The 13,108-nt window shown below is 37.4% G+C and overlaps 1 protein-coding gene across 1 annotated transcript; it reads left to right on the top strand.

Annotated features, from left to right (window-relative positions):
- Positions 1-2,409: 2,409 nt before the first annotated feature.
- Positions 2,410-11,498, top strand: LOC126412700 (ER membrane protein complex subunit 10). Its single transcript, XM_050082417.1, has 6 exons — positions 2,410-2,565; positions 2,657-2,833; positions 2,953-3,045; positions 3,203-3,384; positions 8,006-8,102; positions 9,505-11,498. The coding sequence occupies exons 1-6, from the start codon at positions 2,509-2,511 to the stop codon at positions 9,622-9,624; spliced, it is 726 nt and encodes a 241-aa protein (XP_049938374.1). The 5' UTR covers positions 2,410-2,508; the 3' UTR covers positions 9,625-11,498.
- The last annotated feature ends 1,610 nt before the right edge of the window (positions 11,499-13,108 follow it).

Genomic DNA, 13,108 nt, shown 5'->3' with positions numbered 1-13,108 from the left:
ATTAATGCACATACTTCTCTGGGGTTTCAAATTGGAGGCGTTTATGATGCAGTGGTTTAGATATCAGAAGAATTTGATGGCATGACCGCTGACGAAGCAACGTCACTTGCGAATCAAATTAAAACTTACACCTCTCTCATTTCTCTGATAATCTGGCACAACGTTCTGCTTCAAATCAGTGTAGTCAGTAATATCCTCCAGACCATTAACATAAATGTTTCTGAGGGCGTGGAAATGCTTGAAAAAACGAAAGTGTATTTTGAGACCTGGGGAACAGAAGAAAAGTTTCTGTCTTTCTTGACGGATTCCAAAGAATTGGCTACAGAATTAGAGCTAGAAGATCTAACGTTACCACGGATAAGTGTTTCCCAGTGACGAAGTAAGAAGCCAATACACTTTACCTATGAAGGAAGGGATGAGACAATAGATGACCCAACAAAACGTTGCAAGATTGAATTCTACTATTATCTTGTAGATATAGTAACCTCATCTTTGGATGAGAGATTCAATCAACTGAAATCTCATTGTGATTATTTTGATTTTCTCTACGACGTCGGCGAGCTGAAGAATGCACCTCCTGAGAGCCTGGACACAAAGTGTAGAAACCTCGCAGCGATTTTGCAAGATCATGAGTCAAGCGACATTGATGCACTGGAGTTGAGGGAAGAACTAAAAGAGCTTTCAACATTGTTGAAACCTGGAATGGGTCCAAAAGAGACTCTGAAGTTTATAGGAAGACATAATTTTAGCCCTAATGTTAACATTGCTCTGAGAATTCTCCTAATGCTCCCAGGGACAGTTACGAGTGGAGAGAGGAGTTTCTCAAATCTGAAATTGATAAAGACATACCTACGATCAACGATGATCCAAACTCGTTTGAATGATCTTGCAGGAATATCGATTGAGCACGAGCTTGCAGAGGACTTAAAATACACATATCGTGTGTAAGAGTTTGCACAAGCAAAAGCCAGGAAGGTTCGATTTGTCTAGTATTTTTTTAAATTTCTATATTATGATTAGTGTCTTGGTTATTTACTGTTGATGTTTCTTATTTTGTTCAACATCAAATAGTTATAGTAAATATTAATGTTCAGACCAAATTATCGTTAAATTGTAAATATATTTTGTTTTCCACACTGTTCACAACCATTGAAAAATGTTTATTTACGTTAACTGTATGTTCATGCCGCGCAAGGTTAGCCGAGCGGTCTCAGGCGCCGCAGTCATGGACTGTGCGGCTGGTCCCGGCGGAGGTTCGAGTCCTTCCTCGGGCATGGGCGTGTGTGTTTGTCCTTAGTATAGTTTAGGTTATGTAGTGTGTAAGCTTAGGGACTGATGACCTTAGCAGTTAAGTCCCATAAGATTTCACACACATTTGAACATTTTTGTAAATTCACAAGGCTTATTAAAATTAGCTGGATTTCTTCAGTCAGGTTTGACTCCATTTTTTCAGCTGATGCCCAGCGACTGTTTTGTACAAATCTGTAGAGAATGTCACCAATCCGTCGCAATTTTTGTTTTCCGATCTACATAGATTTCGGGCACAGTGTGACTATTCTCTATGCTTTGAGTTATGTTTACATCTATACCGTCATGCTCAATGCAACTGTCAACATGACGGTTTAGATGTAAGCACATATTAAAAGCTTTGAGACTGGCCACTCAGTGGCCGAAACGTAGGTAGATCTGAAAAGTAAAAACAAAAATTGCTATTGATTGCTGACATCTTCTACAGAAATTTTTTATAAATAAAACTCCACAAACGTTTAAAAAAAAAAAAACGAGTGGTTGGGAGGGGGGGGGGGGCAATTTAGCAAGTCGCATGGGGCGGCACTTGGGCTTGCGCCGGCACTGGTAAGAAGACTCCAAAATTCCTTTTTTGTAGTTTCTCATCTGTTGAAGTTTATGGTGCTTTTGTGAGGCACACTCAGAACTCCTGTTCGCTCATTTCTTCGTTCGTCAAAATAGGTTGTAAGGTTAATGACCTTGTTTCAAAAGAATAATAATTCTCATTTTACTGAGAAATGCATCAATAAGAAAGCTCAAAGAAGTATATGCTCTCATAATTAAAGCGTACGGGCAATTCTTCTGTCATCTTATATAAATACATATATGTTCATAACGCTTCAGAATTCTATGAAATTATAAAACCGTCAAAGTTGCACAGAAGCTTTTATAAAAATTTAAATAGCGACCAGTTTTGGACTTTAGTCCATTATTAAGCTATCCACATAAGTCCTACCATATCACCGTAATGTGTGCACGCTGACCAAATTGCTTGTATGAGCGGCTAAGGGCAATATTCTACTAACATACGACAGTACAATGCTGCGCTCATTTTTTTTTGAGATTCCATTTACGGATCTAGCCATTATTTGAGAGTGTGTTGGCAATACTGCACATTGGTTACTACTTTGTTTTCCACTCATGTAAACTTTGGAGTTTGGAAAATGTGATCGTGCAGAAGAACGTAAACATAGTGTTTTGAAAGTGTTATGTGATCAGAAGATGGAATTATTTGGTGCTTTGTTCTTTTTGGCCAAATGTTTAGCTATTACATATGGGGTAATTATATTGCAGTGTTGTTCATTGTGTTTTAATGGGTTTTTAATCAGCGTTCTGAAACATTTACAAAATTAAATATTGTTTGATACAGTTTCAGTCAGGAGTAGACTATGATGGAGTATTAAATGTGAAACTGCGCCATGCTCTTGATCACGTTCCTAGCCCAGAGTTCACTGATCGTGGTGCAATAACGATACAGAGCATACGAACTGGAGCTGTTTCAGCACAACAGATTTCCCTTTCTGCATTTGACAGACAGAAATTGAAGGTTTGCAGAAACTTGCAATAGTCTCAGACTAATTACATATCTTGATTCATATTATTACAACTTCGATAGCGTTATTATATTTTGAAAGAAAAACATTCTCATTATTAATTTTGTTGTAGCACCTGGCAGAAAAAGACGGCTTGTACAGGATTAATGCAACCGTTCGGACTGTGGATGGAAAGGAAATTTCATTTTTGACATTTGTGAAAGCTGTAAGTAAATGTGAATTTATAATACTGCTATGCTCCAGTTACCCTGAAACTATACTACTTGTATCATTGTAAATTTTTCTGTAGATTAGGGTAATAATTAAAAATGAGTATTTGGATGTGTCCCCCTTATCTACAATATTTTTATGTTAACTTTTAGTGCTCTCTGGTGGAGTCGGGGCTCTCAGACATACTAACGGTCTCACTGGACCATACAGGAATGCCTGTTGCTGTGACAGCAAGTACTATATCAGATGGGTGCCATGGAGACCTAGAAATTATTGAAGATCTACGCAACTTTAACACCAGTGTATTTGTCAAGCACATGGAACAGGGACCTGTGTAAGTTTTATATTTCGTGTTTACTATGATTGTGTAAGTTGTACATATGTAATAGTGTTGTAGGATGTGAGGGAGGATGCTTTCAAAAATTTCTGAAACTGATCTCTTAAAGCTTAAATTGAAATTTCACTTCATAAAAAGACATAGGATGTTGAAACATATACCATAAAGTCTCGCAAGGTCAGCGATGTCAGACCAATATCAATTAAGTTGGAATGTAACTATGTGGATGTGAGTTTGAAAAATCAAGAAATGTGATTATGAAATGATGGTTGCAGCAACAAACTGGTCTGTCCATTTAGGTTTATCTCTGACAGTGTTAGTTCCATGTTGCACACTTTAAACTGCACTTCATGACTGCACCAACCATCACTAGTTTGTCAGACTATATTGTTGCCAACATTTGCTACTTATTTAATAGGCTTCTTCTTAAAAACCAGTGGAAAGTTTGATCACTATTTTGATGCATATTGTTTACACATTAGGCTACATATACTCTACATCAGTTAAGTTAGGGAAGATATAATTTGGAGCAGGCCAGCACTTACCTTCAGGTAGTGAAATTCCAGCTGCTGCTAATAGACATATAGCTTTCAGAAGTAGGTTGATTAAGGGTATGTAGGAGGACAAGATCTTTCAAACCGCAGACCGTCCTCACGACAGGTGGGACCCTTCCAATCTGAGGCCTGAGTGATCTGTCTTGCCTTTCAGATAGCCCCTAACCTATCCATCTTCCCTCCTTTGTAAAGAAACTTAACAATATAGTATTTCCTAATTTTGTATGTGACTATCCACATTAGCCTAACTGGAATTTTGCCTTCTGAATGTAAGTAATATTAGCAATCGTGTATCCTTGTAATGTAACAGAAAAGTGTAATCTGGTAGTTTAATCAGTCTCAGTATCTCCCTGCCACATTATAATTTTTGGCTAATGTCAGAGATTGTGATACCACATATTGGCTTTGACCTGTGCCATCTTCAAATTCATGCATACTCCTATGTAAAGTTTATGCAATATGACAACCATGGCATCACACATGACACAAATGAACAGACAGAAACAACACAAAAAATATTTAATAGCAGAAACTATCAAGTCAAGTGTGTGAATTAGGGCATTACACACAGGGACAAACTAAATGTACAACAATCCTAATAATAAAGACATACCAAGTGAATACTAATGCAAAAGAATCACCTGATTGACCTCCAAATATTGTCACACCAACACCACCACATGTACTCATTCTTGGTTTGAGAAGCAGTGACTTTGGTCAATTTCGGAAATTCACCATGCTGCACAGACAATTGATCATAAAGCCATATAACTGAAGAACTTTAATTGTTGCAGCTCTAGCTACGACTAACTAACTGCTAGTAAATTTACACATAAGATCCATATGTAGTATCAAAAACAAAAAACACAAAAATTAAGTTTCAAACCATTAATAATACAATTTACTAACAATTCCAAAACAAATCATTAGAAACCCATTGCTCACTAACATTACCCACAAACAATTGAGAAGCATAAAAATCCCACACTGAAGTGTGTAACCACTGATACCAACAACCCATGGTCCATTTCAAATAGCTGCACCACAGTGACATCACACTACACAGTTATGTTACAGGTCATTAAATAAATTATTATATCAGTACAGTTCCTTGAGGTGACCCATCCAGTACTTATGTACTGTACTGCATGTCATGTAACTTCTCTCATCCTTTGTGTGGTGTGTTCAGCAACTCCATACAGTACAGGGGAATGTTAGTTTTATATGTGGACTGGTTTGAATGTAAACTGGCAGGAATCTGCACAGATTAAACTCCTGCTCTTCGCTCCTATGTCTAAAGCTTTTAGAAACCATTGTGTCAGTCTTGCAGTGTCATTTTTCTTTTACTCCTTCCCCTATATTTCAGTGTATGATTTCCATGTCCCTTTTCAGTTGCTACCCTGTGTTGAAATTACAAACCTAGCTGTCTTAAGTTGTTTGTAATTATATTTTCTTACTTGATACATCAAGTTCCATAAATTATCTTTATGTGGTCACCATTGGGTACATTTCAGTGTTATTTAGAAGAAAAGTACATATTTCAGGTTTGTATTTCTCACAAACCTAGTTTACAGATGACCTTCATTCTAGTGACCGCTTCTACCTCTGGTTCAGTCTACTGCTTGTAGCAATCCTCAAAAGATAGCCACTGAGATGGGTGATCAGCGGAACAAACTGAACACAAGGACAACATCTAGGACTGGAGTGGTGTACATGTTCCCTACCACTGATTTATACACCCCAAAGACACCAGGTCTTTGTAGGAGGCATTATGTCCCTTTGTGAAGTGTGCAACACTCCTCGACATCTGAGGCCGTGCATGTGACTGTGCAACAGTTTAAATACTGTGCAACAACAGAAAACCCTACAACCTTTGGACCATGAGAGCCAAAGCTCAAGGTGAATTAAAAAAAAAAAGTGATGCTGGTGCTTCCTTTTCACTTGCTCTGTACAACTGTGGGAAATCGGGATTACTTACAGCAGTGTGCTGAGTTTGCCCAAACATTGGCAAAACACTTTGCAATGGCTACTGCTACCACCAGCCAGACAGTTGCAGACAGTATTAATAGTAACCTCAGACTTTTTGCAGATGATGCAGTTATCTAAAATGAAGTAATATCTGATAGAAGCTGCATAAACGTTAGTCAGATCGTGATAAGATTTCAAAGTGGTGCAAAAATTGGCGACTTGTTTTAAATGTTAAAAAATGTAAAATTGCGCACTTCACAAAATGAAAAAATGTATTGTATGACTATAACATCAGTGAGTCACTATTGGAATTGGCCAACGTGTTATACCTCAAACTGTTGATATTATTAATTTTAAGGTAAATTACCTTGATATCTTAATGAAAAGGATATTCAGTTGTATATATACAAAATAAATCTGTTATGTTCAAAGGCACCCATATAGGGGAAAAGGGGAAGGGTCCGGTCCACCCCTCCCCCTTTCCAGCTGTTAGGGAAAGTAAAATGTATAGTGTAATCAGGTGTATTTTCTTTCAAGAAAATGATTTAAAAGTCAGTATTACATAGGTTTTTTAACAGATTCTGTACTGGAACCTTTTTATGGGTACCTTACAAGTCACCATTAATCCTGCAAAATTCACTCAAAAAAAAAAGGGGGCGTCAGAAAAAGACGCGCAGTGAAGAAATTGTCCAAATGGGTCGCAAATTGGTAGATGTGATGTACATGTACAGACAAGCAAATGAGTACAGTTTCAGAAAAAAATTAACTGATTTATTCAAGAGGAAGAGCTTCACAAATTGAGCAATTCTGGACCTTATGCATGCAGTTATTCAGCTTGGCATTCATTGATAAGAGTTGTTGGATGCACTCCAAAGGGACATTGTGCAAATCCTGTCCAACTGATGTGTTAGATCATCAAAATCCCGAGATGGTTGGAGGGCACTGCTCATAATGCTCCAAATGTTCTAAATTGGGGAGGGATCCAGCCAAGGTAAGGTTTGGCAAACACAAAGACAAGCAGTAGATACTCTCACCATATGCGGAAGGGTATTATCTTGCTGAAATGTAATCCCAGGATGGCTTGCCGTGAAGGGCAACAAAATGCGATGTAGAATATCCTCAATGTACTGCTGTGCTATAACAGTGCAGTGGATGACAACCAAAGGGGTCCTGTTATGAAAGAAATAGCACCCAAGACCATCACTCCTTAGTTTCGGGGAACATGGCAGGTGACAGCCAGCTTGGTAGCCCATCATTGTCTGGGATGTCTCCAGACACATCTTCGGCCTGGAATCTCATTGACTGGAGTAAAATTGTCTTCAGTGATGAGTCCCACTTCGAATTGAGCTCCGATGACCAGCAAAGACATTTCCAGGGACGATATCGCTCGGGGAGGTAATCCAAGAGCTGTATAAGTGCCAAGCCAAATAACTTTTTGCATAAGGGCCAGATGTGGACAATGCGTTATTGGCCTGCTCAATTTGTGAAACTCTTTCTGTTGAATAACTCATCCAATTTTTCTGAAATTGTTATCACTTGATTGTCTGTAAATTTAGATGCTGGTCATTGGGGCTCAGTTAGTTATGGGACACATCAGTGAAGACAATTCTACTCCACCTGAAGACATGCGGTACAAACTTCAAGATTCTGTTAAATGTCCGACTTGCTCCATGAAATACTGGGGAAGAGTTTTAAATGTACCCCCAGGGAATCTGAGTCAGTCATGTTTTTCGTTAGTGATCAGACAGTCTCTCATTCCTGTATCCTTACTATAACTTTCTCCTCATTTTATCCAGTGTTTCAAAGAAGGCTTAGAATAACAATTAGACTTTTACAATTAAACTTAGGTGTGAATTGGTGAGGGGATGTGATTAAGTTTTAGAGATGCATATCTGTTTCAACAAGAGTTGTTCATTCATTCATTCATTCATTCATTCATTCACTCACACACAATGCCCTATAAATTCCAGCATGAAGGAGAACCTTCAGGGATGTGGGGACAATCAGGATCTAGTAATAGATAGAAGCAACCACTGCTTGTTTTTTATGTAATTATGTAAAAGTTATTTTCTTCAGTTGTGCTGTTTGCTTTTCAGGCCTGATACTGCTACCTACATACAGAAATTGGAGAAAGAGAAAGAAGCAAGAGAAAGAGGTGAAACACAAGACAACCGCTCTTTCCTAGCAAAATATGTAAGTTACATGAAGAAATTCCTCTGGACGTTGCTTAATTTTGTCATCTATGTAATTGTGTGTGTATTTTTTTTTATTATCCAAGGAATTATATTTGGCTGGAGGTGAATTTTTACTTTGCAGTCATTTTGTTTGGAAAATTATGCATTGTTTCTGGTTTTTTGTTATAAATTAATAACAGTTGATGTATTTGAAAGCGTTTCGTATATATTTGGTCTTTTACAGAGATGTGCAAGTACAAAAAAAAGTGATAGAATTAGTTTCATTTGCGTTGTAATGTAACATCCCTGTTGATATTAAAATGACAAATATATGTAAACTATGTTACAACCAAAAGCCTTATCTATATTGGAAGAAAAATTCACATGAGTAAGTGACAAAATTACAGAAAGACAGAATGGCTGGCCTTTATGAACATATTTCCAATATAGTCAATTGATACATTTAAAAGTAAAAAAACTAATCCCAGCTTTTGGGACTATAGGTTCTTTTCCTCAGGGAGGGAAGAGGGATAAGTTAGGGGAGGTTATGAAGGAGGGGCAGAGATCATGGGATGATACGGGGACCACCGGCTGTGAGTACTTGGGAAGACCATTATTTTTTCCTTTCGTCCTCACAACTTGTAGGTCTTCCTCATCCTGGGGTCTCTGCCCTTCTTTCCTAACCTCCCCTTATGTACCTTTCTTTCCCCACTGGGGAAGGAAATAGTAGTTCCAAAAGCTGGGATTAGTTTTTCACATTTAAATGTGACTTTCAGCAGTATTGGAATTTAACCACAAGTACTGGCCACCCATTCAGTCTCTTTGTTATTCAACATACTTACCAATTGGTTTTCTAAACCACAGTTATACAAAAATGCATATTTGAAACCCCAGTGAAAAAGTATGTGAATATAATATACTGACTTGCTCTTGGCATGGAGTTGATAACATTAAATTAAATGACTTAGAATATCATATTGTGAGGAAAATTTTCTAGTTAAGTGAATTGGTAACTATTATTCTTAATGGTGCTTGTATTCATGCCCAAACACAAATGTTTTCTGCTTGAGAAAGATCCAGCTATTGTTAAAATTCTCATTTATTTAAGGAATTGAAAATTTATCTCTTGATTTGGCTGTTTTCTGTCATTTTATTTTGCAGCAGTGAAAAATTATCAAGTAGCCCCTGCCCCATCACCTCCTGTCTCCTTAATATGATTGTAACTTCATATTTACTCTGTATTCTTTCACACATGCTTTAAGCAAACATTCATTCATAGTTCTTGCATTTTCATGTTAACAAACTGTTTGATATAGTAGTTCGGCCATGTAAATTACCCACGGAAGCACCAGGTCGTTCATAATTTGGCCTACACATTATGTTTATCTACTTGTGTTATAAGTGCATGTTGTATGTTTCAGTGGATGTACATAGTCCCAGTGGTGATCTTTGTGCTGCTGTCTGGTGCTGCTAACCCTGAAGGTGCTGCTGGCGGAGGGGGAGGTGGTGGGGGTGGCGGCGGTGGTGGCGCTGGCAGGTAGATAGCTCAGGTGCAACTTAATCGCCTGCTCCACTGCCTGGTTACAGCTGGACTAACAGTTCACTGGCTTATGCTGTATTCGCTTTACCTGACGTTGTACAATATGGTTCCGTTTCGTTCCTTAAAGTGGGCTTTTATCAGTGGCTCACAAGTAAACTATTTATGAACATTTGATGAATGTTGTGAAATCACATTGAATAAAACTGTTGACACTTTTTATCTTTGCACACTGTCATATTACATTGAATATGATGTTCTATTATTATGTGCTCAGGTTTTCGATGTATGATTGTGGGTCTCACTTATGCCGTCTAATAGCAATACCGTAACGTGTAGGCTTGTTGCTGCAGAACATTGTTGAATGCTTAAGCTGAGACAAAATGTGACTTTTTCTATATTTAATAATTTAGAATGAAAATATTTATTGCACTGTTACTGAAAATATATTTAAAATTGCAAATTTGAATATTGTTGTGTTGTATATGATTAGGAGTAGAGAAAATAAAACTGAGCTATTGATTTCACCCAAAAGTGCAGATATATTAGAGGGTAATTACTAAAGCTGGTCATGTTTTAGTAACTGCCCAGTACGCTTAGTATATTGAAAAAATATGGTTGTTGCTTACACTCTGGAAGTGGATGGATGTTTATTGTATTTCATAAATAACATCCGTACAATTATATGTTGCATAATTTAAGAATTGCACATTCCAAAGACAACATGCGATTCCTCCCTGCCCTCACCCCATTCCTCTCTCTCTCTCTCTCTCTCTCTCTCTCTCTCTCTCTCTCTCTCTCTCTCTCCCCCCCTCTCCCCCCCCCCCTCCCTACCTTCCCCCTCTCCATCCCCCCCCTTTCCATGGCCTGGAAGTTCGACTTCATAGTCGTTACGGATATCTTTAATTTAATTACCCCCATCTCTTCAGCTCTGATATTTGCGCATTTGATATTACTGCCGTAACATGTTTGTTTTGTTACTGCTTCATGCTTGCACTGAAGTATCATTTTAGGCATTGCATGGTATGGTGATTTTTGTCGGTGCAATATGGGATTTAAAAATTAATTCATTATTGGCAAGTGTAAATGAAGACTTGAAATTCTATTCAAGTTTCATTCTTACAGAAGTTCGTTGCAGAATGCAAGAGTTTGATTTTGGGGAAAAGGTATCTGGTATTTCAGTCTTGTTTTTCTGAGGTCACAGTTTGCATATTTGTTTACAATTGGTAGAATATTTCTTAATTGAATTTGGGAATTTTGCAGCAAGTGCCTGCAGTGGCTTTTTTAAAGGGCTTTGCATGTGGAAAGTACAATAATCAATATTATACATGTTCTCAAGCTCAGTTCTGTATTTGTAGAAGTGCTGCTTTTTTAAAGTTGCTCACAGTCAGTTGCCTGAATAAAATTAATGTGTTTACTACTGACTGTAATTCATAAATGTGAACAATTGTCTTTTTATTAATATGACAAACAATTGTCAATGTTTAGTATGTCCAAAGCCCTCTTTAAAGATGTGAATGAACTTTGTGGTCATGCTCAGTAGATTAAGTGAATACTTGTGACTTCACACTAATTCCTGAGCAACATTCTGTAGCATTACATATTAACAGTGTTTAAAAAAATGACGTAATAAGTATGCGCATTTTGTGTGTAATATATGAATGTTAGGTAAAAATGTTGTCCTTTATTTATTTTGATGGTTAACTGTTTACTAAAATAAAAGAAATATATGTACACCTGTTTTATTAAAAGTGTTATGAATTCAGACAGAAAATTCTGAGGATGTCAGGAAGTATACACTGTAAAAACAGAGGCCAAGACACTGTAGTTTCAGCTGTGGCCATTTTCTTGTGTATTAAAATTGCTCTTTCTGTGGAATTGTGGTTTATTCATCTCACGATGCACATTTGAAATCCATTTGATTTGCATGCAGGAGATATGCCAAATAGTTACAATACACTTGAAATGATTTTTACACTATTAAATAACAACACTAAAATTATGTTTCATGGGATATGCAACATACTGTATTCAGATCGCCCTGCAGAAATAACATTTCAGTGTCAGTGTGTCATATAGCTTTCTTTCGAGTAGACATCAATTCATCTGCATTAACTTTTTCCTTTTTAATTTATTATAAATTTTCATTGCCATATCTTGAGGTCTGTGAGCATGTCAGAGTTAATATTTTAAGTTTTCTAAATAATGGCATCTTCATTTTTTATGATTGAGTGCACATATTTCAGCTGATTTTTTTGTTTTTAATATCTGCACTGTGTTGTTGGGTCAAAAAAAAAAAAAAAAAAAAATTACCACACCTACTAATAATTGATCCAAAGCACCTTGTATATGTTACTTTTCATATGTACATGTCTTTTGCTTTTGATACTATTTGCATTACAAATGCAATACTGCTCAATTTCTTTGCTAGGCAGTCAGTGTCTGTATGCCAGCTCAAATTTTTATCCCAATTTAATTGTAAGAATTTAACAAAGTCAGTTTCTTCTATATCTGGGTTGTGAGTAATGTTTTGACTGTTTGGCTCTTACCCTCTCCCTTAAAACCCACATCCTTTCGTCTTTCCCTCTCCTTCCGTCTTTCCTGATGAAGCAACCATTTGTTGCGAAAGCTTGAATTTTGTGTGTATGTTTGTGTTTGTTTGTGTGTCTATCGACCTGCCAGCGCTTTTGTTTGGTAAGTCTATGTCAGAATAATAATCCACTCCATTTATAGAAATGTTAACTCTTTGCTTTCTGTTCGATCAGTAGGATTTACGCCATTGTAGGGCATTGACCCTAATGGCATACTTTTCATGTTTGTAAAAAATCAATGCATCGTTTACAGAATCAGGCACCTTCGTGTAGCTACAGAAGATCCCTACCACCTTATTGTTCTTGCCAAATGCTGAACTTATATTCTCAGTGAAACTGTTTACTGTGTGTGAGGTGTTTTTCCCTTGTTGCAAACCAAAATGTTTATAATAACAGAGAATTCTGCAGTGAAGTTTTGATTTTGGGTAACGGCAATTTTTTCATATATTTTAGATATGACTGAGAGAACTGAGTTTGGATGATAATTTCCAGCGAGTTCTCTTGAACTCTTTTTGAAAAGCTGTTTAACATCAGCACATTTCAGTACCTCTGAGAGCAGCCCTCTTCAATACTTTATTATTTGGGCTAGTGGATTGGCAGATATGTTTTGTACTGCTTTAATCACTTCAGTGGGTATTCCATCTTAACCTCCAGAGTTTTTGAAACTTCCTGGCAGATTAAAACTGTGTGCCAGACCGAGACTCGAACTCGGGACCTTTGCCTTTCGCAGGCAAGTGCTCTACCAACTGAGCTACTGAAGCACGACTCACGCCCCGGCCTCACAGCTTTAATTCCACCAGTACCTCGTCTCCTACCTTCCAAACTTCACAGAAGCTCTTCTGCGAACCTTGCAAAATTAGCACTCCAGGTAGAAAGGATATTGCGGAGACATGGCTT

This window comes from Schistocerca serialis, chromosome 7 (genome assembly GCF_023864345.2).
Source record: "Schistocerca serialis cubense isolate TAMUIC-IGC-003099 chromosome 7, iqSchSeri2.2, whole genome shotgun sequence".
NCBI lineage: Eukaryota > Metazoa > Arthropoda > Insecta > Orthoptera > Acrididae > Schistocerca > Schistocerca serialis.
The sequence above is the reverse complement of the archived record's forward strand: the minus strand, read 5'-3'. Positions and strand labels throughout refer to the sequence as shown.